This window comes from Gracilinanus agilis, chromosome 2 (assembly GCF_016433145.1).
Source record: "Gracilinanus agilis isolate LMUSP501 chromosome 2, AgileGrace, whole genome shotgun sequence".
NCBI lineage: Eukaryota > Metazoa > Chordata > Mammalia > Didelphimorphia > Didelphidae > Gracilinanus > Gracilinanus agilis.
In genome coordinates this window covers 244,063,764-244,075,338 of record NC_058131.1, presented here as the reverse complement: position 1 = coordinate 244,075,338, position 11,575 = coordinate 244,063,764, and the positions used below count along the sequence as shown (strand labels likewise).

General features: G+C 44.2%; 1 protein-coding gene across 1 annotated transcript in view; it reads left to right on the top strand.

The window, feature by feature from the left end:
* Nucleotides 1-213: 213 nt before the first annotated feature.
* Nucleotides 214-11,575, top strand: part of PTGIS (prostaglandin I2 synthase) — a 49,130-nt gene continuing 37,768 nt past the window's right edge. The window contains exons 1-2 of the mRNA XM_044659625.1: nucleotides 214-287; nucleotides 8,999-9,122. Of these exons, the coding sequence (XP_044515560.1) occupies nucleotides 214-287; nucleotides 8,999-9,122 (198 nt within the window). The remainder of the gene's footprint in view (nucleotides 288-8,998; nucleotides 9,123-11,575) is intronic.

Sequence of the window (11,575 nt, the reverse complement as noted above, 5' to 3'; positions counted from 1 at the left end):
CCTCCCAAGTGGGGTAGGAGCTGAGGCTCAGTTCGGAAAGGAAACCCTCGGACGGACCGGGAGGGGGCGGTGCGTGGCGCCGGCCCATAGTTTCAGCTCGGAGAGGGAGGAGAGGGTCCGGGAGCAGGAGCAGGCACAAGAGGCTCTGGTTTGCCACAGCCCAAGCTTCCACCTGCAGCAGCCAGAAGCTCCTGCTTGATCCTCGGCTCAGCCATGGCGTGGTTCTTCCTGGCCGCGTTGCTGGCCGCGCTGCTGCTGCTGCTGCTCCTGTCCCGCCGGCGGATGCGGTGAGTGGGCCAAGCCCAAGACACCGTAGAGCCTCTCTCCCTGAACCCCTTTTCCGGGCGCTCTCCCCTCTCCCCACCCTCGCCCCCCCACCCCGAAGACCCTGGGCTCCACATCCCGGAGCCCAGGGTCTTCGGGAGAGCAAGCCTGACGCGGGATACCCAGGTCCTCAAGCCAGAATTGTGCACTAGAGGAAGGTGCTTAGAGGTCCCGCAATGAGCTCAGCTGGTTTGTAAGGGAAGGGGGATACTGACCAGGATCGTGGCCCCTGGAGAGCCTAATCCTAGCTTCCTAGGAATCCTAGGAAAGGGGACCCGTGCGCAAAGGAAGGCATCAGCCTTTAGAGAGACCCCTGGACTCCGAGCTTGGTGAAGCGGAGAGCACACCCCCACCCAATAGCCTCGAATTCTGTTTTTGTCATATCTGTGTGGCTTCGGCCATTGGCGAGAATTTTGTAGAAAGAACTCGTTTTCTCTGTAAGGAGGGGGCTGAGCTAATTGATCTCCAAAGCCCCTTGCTTTTCTGGTCAATGAAATTCCTCATGAGTTGGGGGGCTCTAAGTAGAAAGAAAATTCGAGGCTCCCTTTCTTGGTATACCAGGTTGAGCAAATAGGAATGGAAAGGCATTTCCGGGGACTGCCAGGACTGGCAGAGTAGGGATCCGTCTGGCCAGGGCACCAGGCCTGGGAAAACCATATCGCAAAGAGCGACTGACCAGGAGTCAGGAGGCCTGGATCTACCATTTAGGTGGCTTTGGGAAAGTCACTTACCTTCTCTTAGCCTCAGTTTCTTCCTTTATAGAATGAAGGTGTTGGACTAAATACAATGGAAGGAGGAGGCCCTTCCAGTTTTGGCCTCTTACCTTCCGTGCTCTTTCCAACTATGACAATCTGTATTCTCGACTGTTCAAAATAATGAAGAGTTCTGAGACTAAATGACCTCCTCGGTTCCTTCTAGGTCTAAATGTCCTCTCCTATGATCTCTGAAGAAAATGAAATTGAACTTGTAACTTTCCTATGTGGTTTTTTATCCTATTTGGGTTCAACAAGTCAACATTTTTTTCTATTCCAGATTTTCAAAAGTGCCTGCTGGATTGGCTAAAATTTGTCTAGGGATTTTTCAGGGACGTAGATCTTTCTTAAGTTACATAGCCCAGAGTATCTCCTTTACTCTTCTGAATGCCTTCATTCCCTACGGGCTGGTCGCACCCCCATTGCTACCCATTAATAAACAAGTCAGCCCTTGTTATCTGTTGGTGCAGTGTCTGATGGTTAATGTAAACTCCCCCTGCATACCAGCTGATTCTTGGGGAGCCCTTTCCTTTGGGAAAGTATAAACACATTTGATATTAGCCTATTGGGAACGTTTGACAGGGACAAATAAATTCATAGGTTTTATTTCTATTTGGTTTGAAAACATATTTTTGTATAGTTTCCTGGTTTGAGTTATTTACATCTTTAGTGCCCTTAGCATGGAAAGTCCAGAGCTAATTGTGAATGTCAAGACCTTTTCCTTTGAAAACTCCTGTTCTGATCATAATTACACATATTATATGGTACAACTCATGAAGCATTCTTTTTTTTTTTTTAAACCCTTGACTTCTGTCTTAATATCACCTCTAAGACACAAGAGCAGCAAAGGCTAGGCAATCAGTTAAGTGACTTGCCCAGCTTAGTCTCAATTCTAAGACAGAAGGTAGGCAAAGGTTAAAAGAGAGGGGATATTCCAGGTTGGGGAGGGTGTTCAACAATAGTGTTACAAGAGTCACAAGAGTAGTACATTAAGGAAACTATACCCTAAAACCCACTAAAGTAAGGGTTCATGCAGGGGAATGTTGTGAAAAGCATTTGGACCAGTCAGGAGATCTGAGTTTGATTCCTGGTTCTGCTACTGACTTGCTGTGTGATCTTGGGGAAGTCAATGACTTGTCTCAGCCTCAGTTTCCTTATCTGTTAAATGAGAGAAGTTGAATTGGAAGATCTCAAAGGGCCCCTTTAAGTCTAACAGATGGAAGTGAGAGGGAGGTAAGGCCAAGGGGGGACAATTCTCCCTCCCTCCCTCTCTCCCTCTCTCTCTCTCTCTCTCTCTCTCTCTCTCTCTCTCTCTCTCTCTCTCTCTCTCTCTCTCTCTCTCTCCCTCTCTTTTTAAATCTCTCCCTTTTGTCTTAGAATCAATACTGTGTATTGGTTCCAAGGCAGAAGAGTGGTAAGGGTAGGCAATGGGGGTCAAGTGACTTGCCCAGGGTCACACAGCTAGGAAGCAGTTTTCTCTTTTTGACTCCTTTTCCCCCAGCTTGAGGAGCTGAGATTGTTTTCCTGTGCCTGGGGATTTGCTTCTTGGTTCCCAAAGTAAGTAAGGGAAAGTGAGAGGCTGACCACAGACCACAGGTCCTGAAATAGATTTGGCTTTTACCGCTCACCACACCCAGTGATGGAAACTGAGTTCACTGCCCAGATGTGTCAGAGGCCTGGGCTGGGGATCTCAAGATGGCAGGGGGTGGAGGGGCCCCTTCCTCCCATGGTTAGCGCTAAGACTTCCAGCTTGAAGCTGCCCACTGGTGGCAACATTTCCTGCCTTTGTCAGTAAGTTAGACCTGGAATTTTGTTTGCATTTTCCACTATTTTTTAGAAATAGGAAATAGACTCAGCCAGAAATAATGCCTTGTCTCCCCTGGAAGCTTCCAGCTCTCCTAAGGGTTACCCCATGCGAAGGAGAAAGTTAACACTATAGATGCCAGCCAGATGGGATGATGTTAAAGCTCCTTTCTGACCTGTGTTGAGTTGGGGAATAAACACAAGGCACTTCCACTGTCCACTGGATGAGCCCAGGGGCACACTGTAGGTCACTGTTGCTCCCAGTATTAGCTCTGCCCCTGTGACCCTCTGCAGATTATTGCCCTTCTCTGGGCTTCAGTTTCCTCGGCTGTAAAACTGAGAATTTGGACTAGATGGGCTCTAAAGCATCTTCTCTATGATGACATTTTAAGTTCCAAGTTCCCTTGCAGGACAGATCTATTATGGCCCTTATCTAAGACCTTTCCCAGCTTATGAAACCATTTTCAGAAGCCAGGTATAAGGAGAGCAACTCCTACAGTTCAGAGCAGTGTGTCCTTAGACAATGTCCTTTCCTCCTCTGAGCCTCATCTTCCATTGTAAAATAAGGGAATTAGACAGGTGATCTTTAAGTTCCATTCTTTTTAGGGTAAACCCTTACCTTCTATCTTAGAATCAATACTGCATATTGGTTTTAAGGCTGAAGAACATTAAGGGCTAGGCAGTAGGACTTAAGTGACTTGCCCAGTGTCATACAGCTAAGAAATGTTTGAGGCTAAATTTGAACCCAGGACCTCCTGTCTCTAAGGCCTGGGCTTTCATTCTTTTGAGCCCCCCAGCTGCCCCCTTTAAGTTTAATTCTTTCTCTAACACTATGTATTCCAGTACTAAGTTCCTTTTCTACTCAGACATTGTGATCCATGTCCTAGAGACCTTTCCGAATCTAATATTTGAGGTATTTTTCCTCTTTTCTTTAAGAACATTTTATTGATTTCTTTTATACCAAAGAGAATTCTCTTTTATAACAAACAGAAACAATAAATAGACACCACTGTGTCCGAGTGAATATAGCATCTTGCACCAGTAGCTCACTACATCTCTACTCAGAGGAGACAGATATATGTCATTATTAGTCCTCTGGAAACAAGATCCATCATAGAAGCCTTACAATGAATGGTATTTCAGATGTATTTCATTTTTCATCTTCATCTATATTATTGTAATCATGGATATTATTTTCCTATTCTGTTGTTTTTGTTTTGTATCCATTAGTTTCTTTCTTTTTCTTTTTTTAAACCTTTACCCTCCATCTTAGAATCATTACTAAATATTGGTTCTAAGGCAGAAGAATGGCAAGGGCTGGGCAATGGAGGTTAAGTGACTTGCCCAAGGTCACTTAGCTAGTGTCTGATTTGAACTCAGGACCTTTCATTTCTAGACCTGGCTCTCAATCCACTGAACCACCTATCTATCCCATATTTATTAGTTTCTGTACAGTTTGTGTTTCTGTATTCCTTATGTTCATCACGTCTTTTCTACCACTTCAACAGATCTGTGATCTCATGGAAAGGTGCTCCCTTCAATGAAACCGATTACCATCTGCCCACCCTGTGTGACTCTCATCCATATGTTGCTGTAAAACCTTCCACAAGAGGTCCACCTTATTAATGGGGGCCTTCCTCTCATTCTTTTGATATTGTGGAGATCCTAGTGGTTCATTCCTGTCCAACTCTTCATGATCTCATTTGGGGTTTTCTTGGCAGAGATACTGGAGTGGTTCGCCATCTCCCTCTCCAGCTCATTTTACAGATGAGGAAACTGAGGCAAACTGGGTTAAGTGACTTGCTCAAGCTTATACAAGTAGTAAGTTCTGAGGCCAGATTTGAACTCAGGAAGATGAGTGGCAATAACCTAGCCATTGGCTTTCTTAGGGGATAGAGCACTGAGCCTGGAGTCTGGAAGATCTGAGTTCAAATCTGGCCTCAGACACTAGCTAAGTAACCTTGGGCAAGGCACTTAACCCTGTTTGCCTCTGTTTCCTCACGTATAAAATGAGTGGAGATGGAGATGGCGAGCCACTTCAGTATCTTGGCCAAGAAAACCCTAAATGGAGTCATGAAGTGTCAAACGTGACTAGAAGAATGACTAAAGATCCCAGTAGAATACATAGGCTACCCGTTGGTTATTCTTTGTTCTTGCCACATTATTGGCCCGTCCTTTTTCCAGGCACACACCTCTCTACTGACATTTCTTGCTGATGTCTCTCTGCTATCTTTTCTCCTATGCAACCCTGCACTGGTAATGTGTTACAGCCAGCTTATGCCAGCCATGGTCCTCCTCATTGCCTATGGGTGACCTTCAACTTAAATTCTTCAGAGACTGTGGTATTTCGTGACTGGCAGCCACACAACAACATCAGAAGAATATTTATATTTTTAAAAGACTAGACTTTGTTTCAGAGGCAAGCTTGGGGCGGGGTTGACAATTGTTAAAAGCATTGCTTAATTTCCTAAATGCAGCCCAATGTAGGACAGAAGAAAGGACCCTGGCACTGGAGACAAAGGGCCTGGATTCAAACTTGACTTTTGATTCTTTTTTTTTCTTTTTTTAGCCCTTATCTTCTATCTTAGAATCAATATTAAGTATTGGTTCCAAAGCAGAAGAGCGGTAAGGGCTAGACAATTGGGATTAAGTGACTTGCCCAGGGTCACACAGCTAGGAAGTGACTGAGGCCAGATTTGAACCCAGGACCTCCCATCTCTAGGCCTGACTTTCTATCCACTGAGCCACCTAAGTGCCACTACCTTTCATACTTACTAGTTGGGTGACCTCAAGCAATTCATTTCACATCCTTGGCACTCGATTTTCTCATATGGATAACGAAGGGATTGGGACTGATGGCTTCAGGGTTCTTCTTGCTCTAAGAATTTAAGATCAAATCCCCTTTTCTCTCTGTCTGCACTGTATATGTCCTGATTTATCAGGTCTTTCTGGCTGCACATTCGATACCATTTTGGTCCAGATTTGGTTGGCATTCCTTTTTCCTCTTGGTTTTTCCCCCTATAGAAGACACATAGCACAGCAATATTCCATTTATTCCTAAACCACAAGTCATTCAGCCATTTCCCAATTGATGAACATTCCTTTTGTTTCCAGTTGCAACATCTTACATTTTCTGTTCCAGGGTCCCTTTCAACTCTGTGCTTCAGTCCAAAGGGTCTTTTTTATATTAAGATATTTTAATTTTATTTAATTTTATTTTTTGGAATATTTTTCCATGGTTAAATGATTCATGTTCTTTCCCTCCCCCCCAAACCCCCTCCTCCATTCCTCGCACCATTCCACTGGCTTTTACATGTGTCATTGATCAAGACCTATTTCCATATTATTGATAGTTGCACTGGGGTGGTCGTTTAGTGTCTACATCCCCAATAACATCCCCATCAGCACATGTGTTCAAGCAGTTGTTTTTCTTCTGCAAAGGGTCTTTTCAAAAGTGATATCTATGGTCTGTCTTCTAAGGTCTTTTTCAGCCCTGACATTTTAATTTCCATCTTCTGGGGTTTGTCTCAGTCTTAACATTTTGTGTCTTATTGTTATTTTTTAAACCCTTATCTTCTGTCTTAGAACCAATACTAAGTATTGGTTCTGAGGTTTCAGAAGAGTGGCAAGGGCTAGGCAAGTGGGGTTAAGTGACTTGCCCAGGGTCACAAAGCTGGGAAATGTCTGAAGTCAAATTTGAACCCAGGACCTCTCATCTTCAGGTCTGGCTCTCCATCCATTGAGCCCACCTAGTTGCCCTTTTATCCCGTTTTAAACTCCCTTCTGGTGTCATTCTATTTTTCTGATATTCTATGGCTCTTATAAATGGAGTGAGCCACATTCCGGAATTGGTTGAATTTCAGTCTCAAAATCTGTCAGTCTTGTTCCAAAACACCTTCACTAATTGTCAGAGAGACCCTGTCTTTATCTTAGACAACTGGAAGCTTGTAGCTGAAAGCTTGCTTTGACCTCTTCCTGCCTCCCCACTTTGTGTTTGCTCCTAGTGTCCCTTAGAGTCTGTACCATCCCCTGACTCAGGAGTCTATGAAGACTCAAACTTGTGCTTTGATCCTCTCTTTGTGTCTGGGGATGGGCTGGGGGTGAGGAACAGAGAGTGGAAAGATAATTAGTGCCTCCCATGGCCACAACTTTGGGTTTACTCTGCTATGGTGTACCTGCCAATCCTCTCTCCTCACCCCCTTATTGATTGAACTAATTGAGGTTCTGTCTATCCTTCAAGGCTTCGCTCAAATTCTGCTTTCTCCAGGAAGTCTTCTCTGATCACTTTGAATTCACAGATATATTTTTTGACTCTGATCTCTTGGGGCTCTTAGACTAGGAATAGTAACTGGACCTGTGATGTCATTGCTATAAGGGATTCCCACTGATACTGGAAGACCTATCTGCAGAGGAATCTTCGAGAGCTCCCTAGAAAACTGAGAGGTTATATGATTTGCCCAGGGCTGTTGTTTGGTTGTTTCAGTCATGTCTGACTCTTTGTGACTCCTTGGGGCTTTCTTGGCAAAAGTCCTGGAGTGGTTTGCCATTTCCTTTGCCAACATGACAGATGAGGAAATGGAAGCAAACAGAATTAAATAATTTGCCCAGGGCCACACACTCAGAAAGGGCAAGGACTATCCATTTATCATGTCTAAGGCTGGATTTGAACTCAAGAAGATGAGTCTTCTGGATTCCAGGCTCAGCACTCTATCCACTGCACCCCCTAACTGCCCTGGGTTATACAATATTTGTCAGAAGCAGGACTTGAACCCAGCTCTTCTGGGATTTGACACTGGCTCTCTCCCCATTATTCCAAGCTGCCCCTATCACGTGGCTCCTAGAACCATGGAGTCATTGACTCATAGAACGGTGAGTGGAAAGTAGGTATGTGCTGGGGCCAGCACCCACAGGCTCCCCAAAGCTGATTATTTCATTTTTATTATGAGCATTCTTGGAAACTGGCAAATAACACAAATCAGGGATTAGTTTATCACTTTGTTAATTATCTACGTTTAAGAAGGTGATGGAGAACATGTTGTAGATTAAATTCCCCTTATTTCTGTCTATTCAAGTTTCTTCTTCTATCTCACTCATGAAGCCCTCTCTGCTCCCTACTTCCCTCTAGGTAAAAAGCATCTCTTTCCTCTCACATTTCTCCTAGTATTTTGCTTGGATCTTTGCTTTGCCTTTATCACATTCAGGTTCATATCATACGTATTCATGTGCTTGTCCTACAGAGCCATAAGGAAGGTAGAGGGACTATGACTTTGCCCTAGGGCCCCAAATTTAGGGATGCTGAAAGCATTTCCAAGTCTTGATCATTGTAAAAACAGCAGAGATTAGCATCTAGTTAGCAAGAAGAATGAATGAAAATAGAAAGCTTCCAGATGGTCCACTTTCTTGCCCCAAGAAGCACGTGCCAGCTCTCTTGTCTGCCTATACAGCAGTCATTCCCAAAGTGGGCGCTACCGCCCCCTGGTGGGTGCTGCAGCGATCCAGGGAGGTGGTGATGGCCACACTTTTTTTGTATTACATTCTATTCTGAGTTCAATAAATAGTTTCATAATTTCCAGGGGGCGCTAAGTAATATTTTTTTCTGGAAAGGGCCAAAAAAGTTTGGGAACCACTGCCATACAGCAAGCTCTATCCCCACCATTCCCCATGGAAGGAGGTCTCCCTGTTGGCATCACAGGTGTCAGAACCTCTTTCTCTCTGCTAATGCAGGGCACTGCTTTGATTGGTTTGCTCTGTTTACATTATGGTTCTGATGTCTTCTCTCTCTCCCTGCCCCAGGATTCTGTTAGCATCCTAGGATTTAGAAATGGAAGATACTTTACAGCTGGAATCTAACCTTGTTATTTTGCAGTTGAGGAAACTAAGACCAAGAAAAGTCAAGTCACTTGTTTAAGGTCACATAGATAATGAGTTATGTATCTGGGATTTGAACCCACCACCACTACACCATGATGCCTGTTTTAGACTGTAAGCTACTCAAAGGCAATGACTATCCATTCTTGTGTCCAGCGCCTTGTCTCTAGTAGGTCCTTACAAATGTTTGTGGAGTTGTCCCACTGTGTGCTCCTTTTTATTGGGTGTGTTTTACATTCTGGGTTTTCCAGGAGACCTGGTGAACCCCCTCTGGATGTAGGCATTATTCCCTGGCTGGGCCATGCCTCAGAGTTTGGAAAAGATGCTGCTGGATTCCTCTCTAGGATGGAGCGGAAGCACGGGGACATCTTTACTGTAAGTGTACCTTTGGGAAAGGAGGGAAGGAGGTTTTTTCTCTCAGTAGCTGGGCTCTCCTGCCTGGTGTCTTCAGGATTCCTCACACAGTGCTGCTTCCTCAGGATCCTGGTGTGTCAGGAGGCTTGGGCTGTTGTCAGCCTCTGCCACAGACTCAGAAAGGAACGGGGGAAGTCACTTCTCTGGCCCACAGTTGACTTATTTGTCGGATGGAAATAGTCACTGTCCTGTGTTTTGTGGGCTGTTGTGAAAATGGGGGCTATAAAAAGGCTTGGTAAATTCTAAGGTGCTGCACAAACCTAGGACATTATTATTATAATTAGTCAAGGACCGGGCCACTGCCAGCCAATTTAGTTCACAAAGGCCTTTTCAAATGGCCACTCTGGATGTTAATTATTCCGTAACTGGAGAGTCCTTGACCAAGGCCTTTTTAATCAGTATTTTCCAGTAGGTATCTTTTTTCTGCAAGAGGGCTTTCATGACCTTCCTTTTGTTCCTTCTTCCAACCCCTCTTTGCCACAAGAAAAACCCACCCAAGAAGAACCTATAGTTTTTTTTTTCTCCTCTTAGCTTCGTGAAATCCAAGAAATGAGGGAGGGAGGGAGAAATCTAGGAGGTTCAAAGTTGGTTTGGACTGTGGAAGAGAGTATCATCTTCATATAGGAGGTATTTGAGTGAAGACTGGATTCTGCAGTGAGGATGCTTTCCCCGGAAGGCAGAGGAGCTAAATGAACTTTCCAAATCTATTTTGACATGAGATGTGAGAGGGGTCTCCAGCTTGCTTCCATCAATGCCAAATAACCATTTAGAACTGTGCTGTGGTTTGTAGATTTAGATGTAGAACTGGAAAGGGCCTTTGAGTTCTCCGACTCTACAGATGAGGAAATTGAGGCCCAAAGGTGTTAATTAACTTACCCAGGGTCAGACTGCTAGTGTCTAAAGCAGGACTCAAAAACCAAGATCTTCTTGATTTGAGGTCCAGTGGGCTAGCCTGTTTCTCAATGCCTGTGATATCTCCACCCCAGGAATTTCCCACATTTAACTTGGAGAGCTTATGGTATAAGCCTTTCTTTCGCATAATAGAATGTTAAAGCTGGCAAGGACCTCAAGGGCTCATGTAGTTTCCTCTCCATTTTATTAATGAGAAAACTAAACCTGGAGAGGGGAGTCGTTTCTGGAAGGTCTCACAATGAGATCAAGCCATCAACAAGTATTTATTACAAGGCACTGTGCTAGGCACTTGGGTTACAAAGATCAAAATGAAACAGACTGTGCCCTCATAGAGTTTACATTCTATTGGAGAAAATAAAATGTGTTAAAATAACGTGTCTACAAATAAATGTAACTAGGTGGCACAATGGATAGAGTATTGGGCCTGGAATCAGGAAGACTCCTCTTCCTGAGTTCAAGTCTGGCCTCAGACACTTCCTAGCTATGTAACTCTGGGCAAGTCACTTAACCCTCATTGCTTAGCCCTTGCTGCTCTTCTGCCTTGGAACCAATATATGGTATTTATTCTAAGACAAAAAAAGACTCCTCTTCCTGAGTTCAAATCCAGACTTAGACTCTTACTGGCTGTGTGATCCTGGACAAGTCACTTGACCCTGTTTGCCCCAGTTTCCTCATCTGCCAAATGAGCTGGAGAAGGAAATGGCAAACCCTTCTAGTATCTTTGCTAAGAAAATCCCAAATGGAGTCAAAAAGAGTCTGATATGATTGAACAATAATAGTCAAGAAATAGTCAACAGTATTCAATTCAAGCAGGAGAGAGACTGAGAAGGATGTAGCCTGTAAATAGGTCCTCAGATTTGGCAATTAAAAGATCACTGATGACTTTGGAGAGAATGATTTCAGGTGAGATCAGAAGCCAAATTGCAAAGGGTTAAAAAAAATAAGAGGATAGAAAATAAAGGCAACAGGAGGTGATAGGTCTTTTTTTCCCCCTGGAGTCTGGTTTTGAATGGGAAGAGGGATATAGGATGTGAATTGCTTGAGGAGATGGTAAAATCAAATTATGACTTTTTAAGGATGGGGAGAGAGACTTAGAAATATTTGTAGGTAGCTGAGAAGGAATTAGTTAGATAGGAAGAAACTGAAGATGTGGGGAGAGAGAAGTGGAGAAAGGGAGAGAAAGGTGAAAGAAGAGAAGGGGGAAAGAGAGAGAGCTGGGGGAGAGGGAGAGGGAGAAGGAGAGAAAAGAGAGTGAGAGAGGAGAGAGAGGACAAAAATGAAAATGGAAATGGAAAAGGAAACAGAATGGAAATGGCAATGAAAGTGAAATGGAAAAGAAGGGAGGGGATAGGATCATGATCATATGGAAGGACTGACCTTGGATACATGAGCTACCTTTTCATCAAAGAATAGTATAAAGGGGAGAGAATGAGGGATGTGGTGTCAGAGAGTTTTGAGATATAGAGTGGGGAGAAGAGGGATCTCATAATAAGAATAGCTAG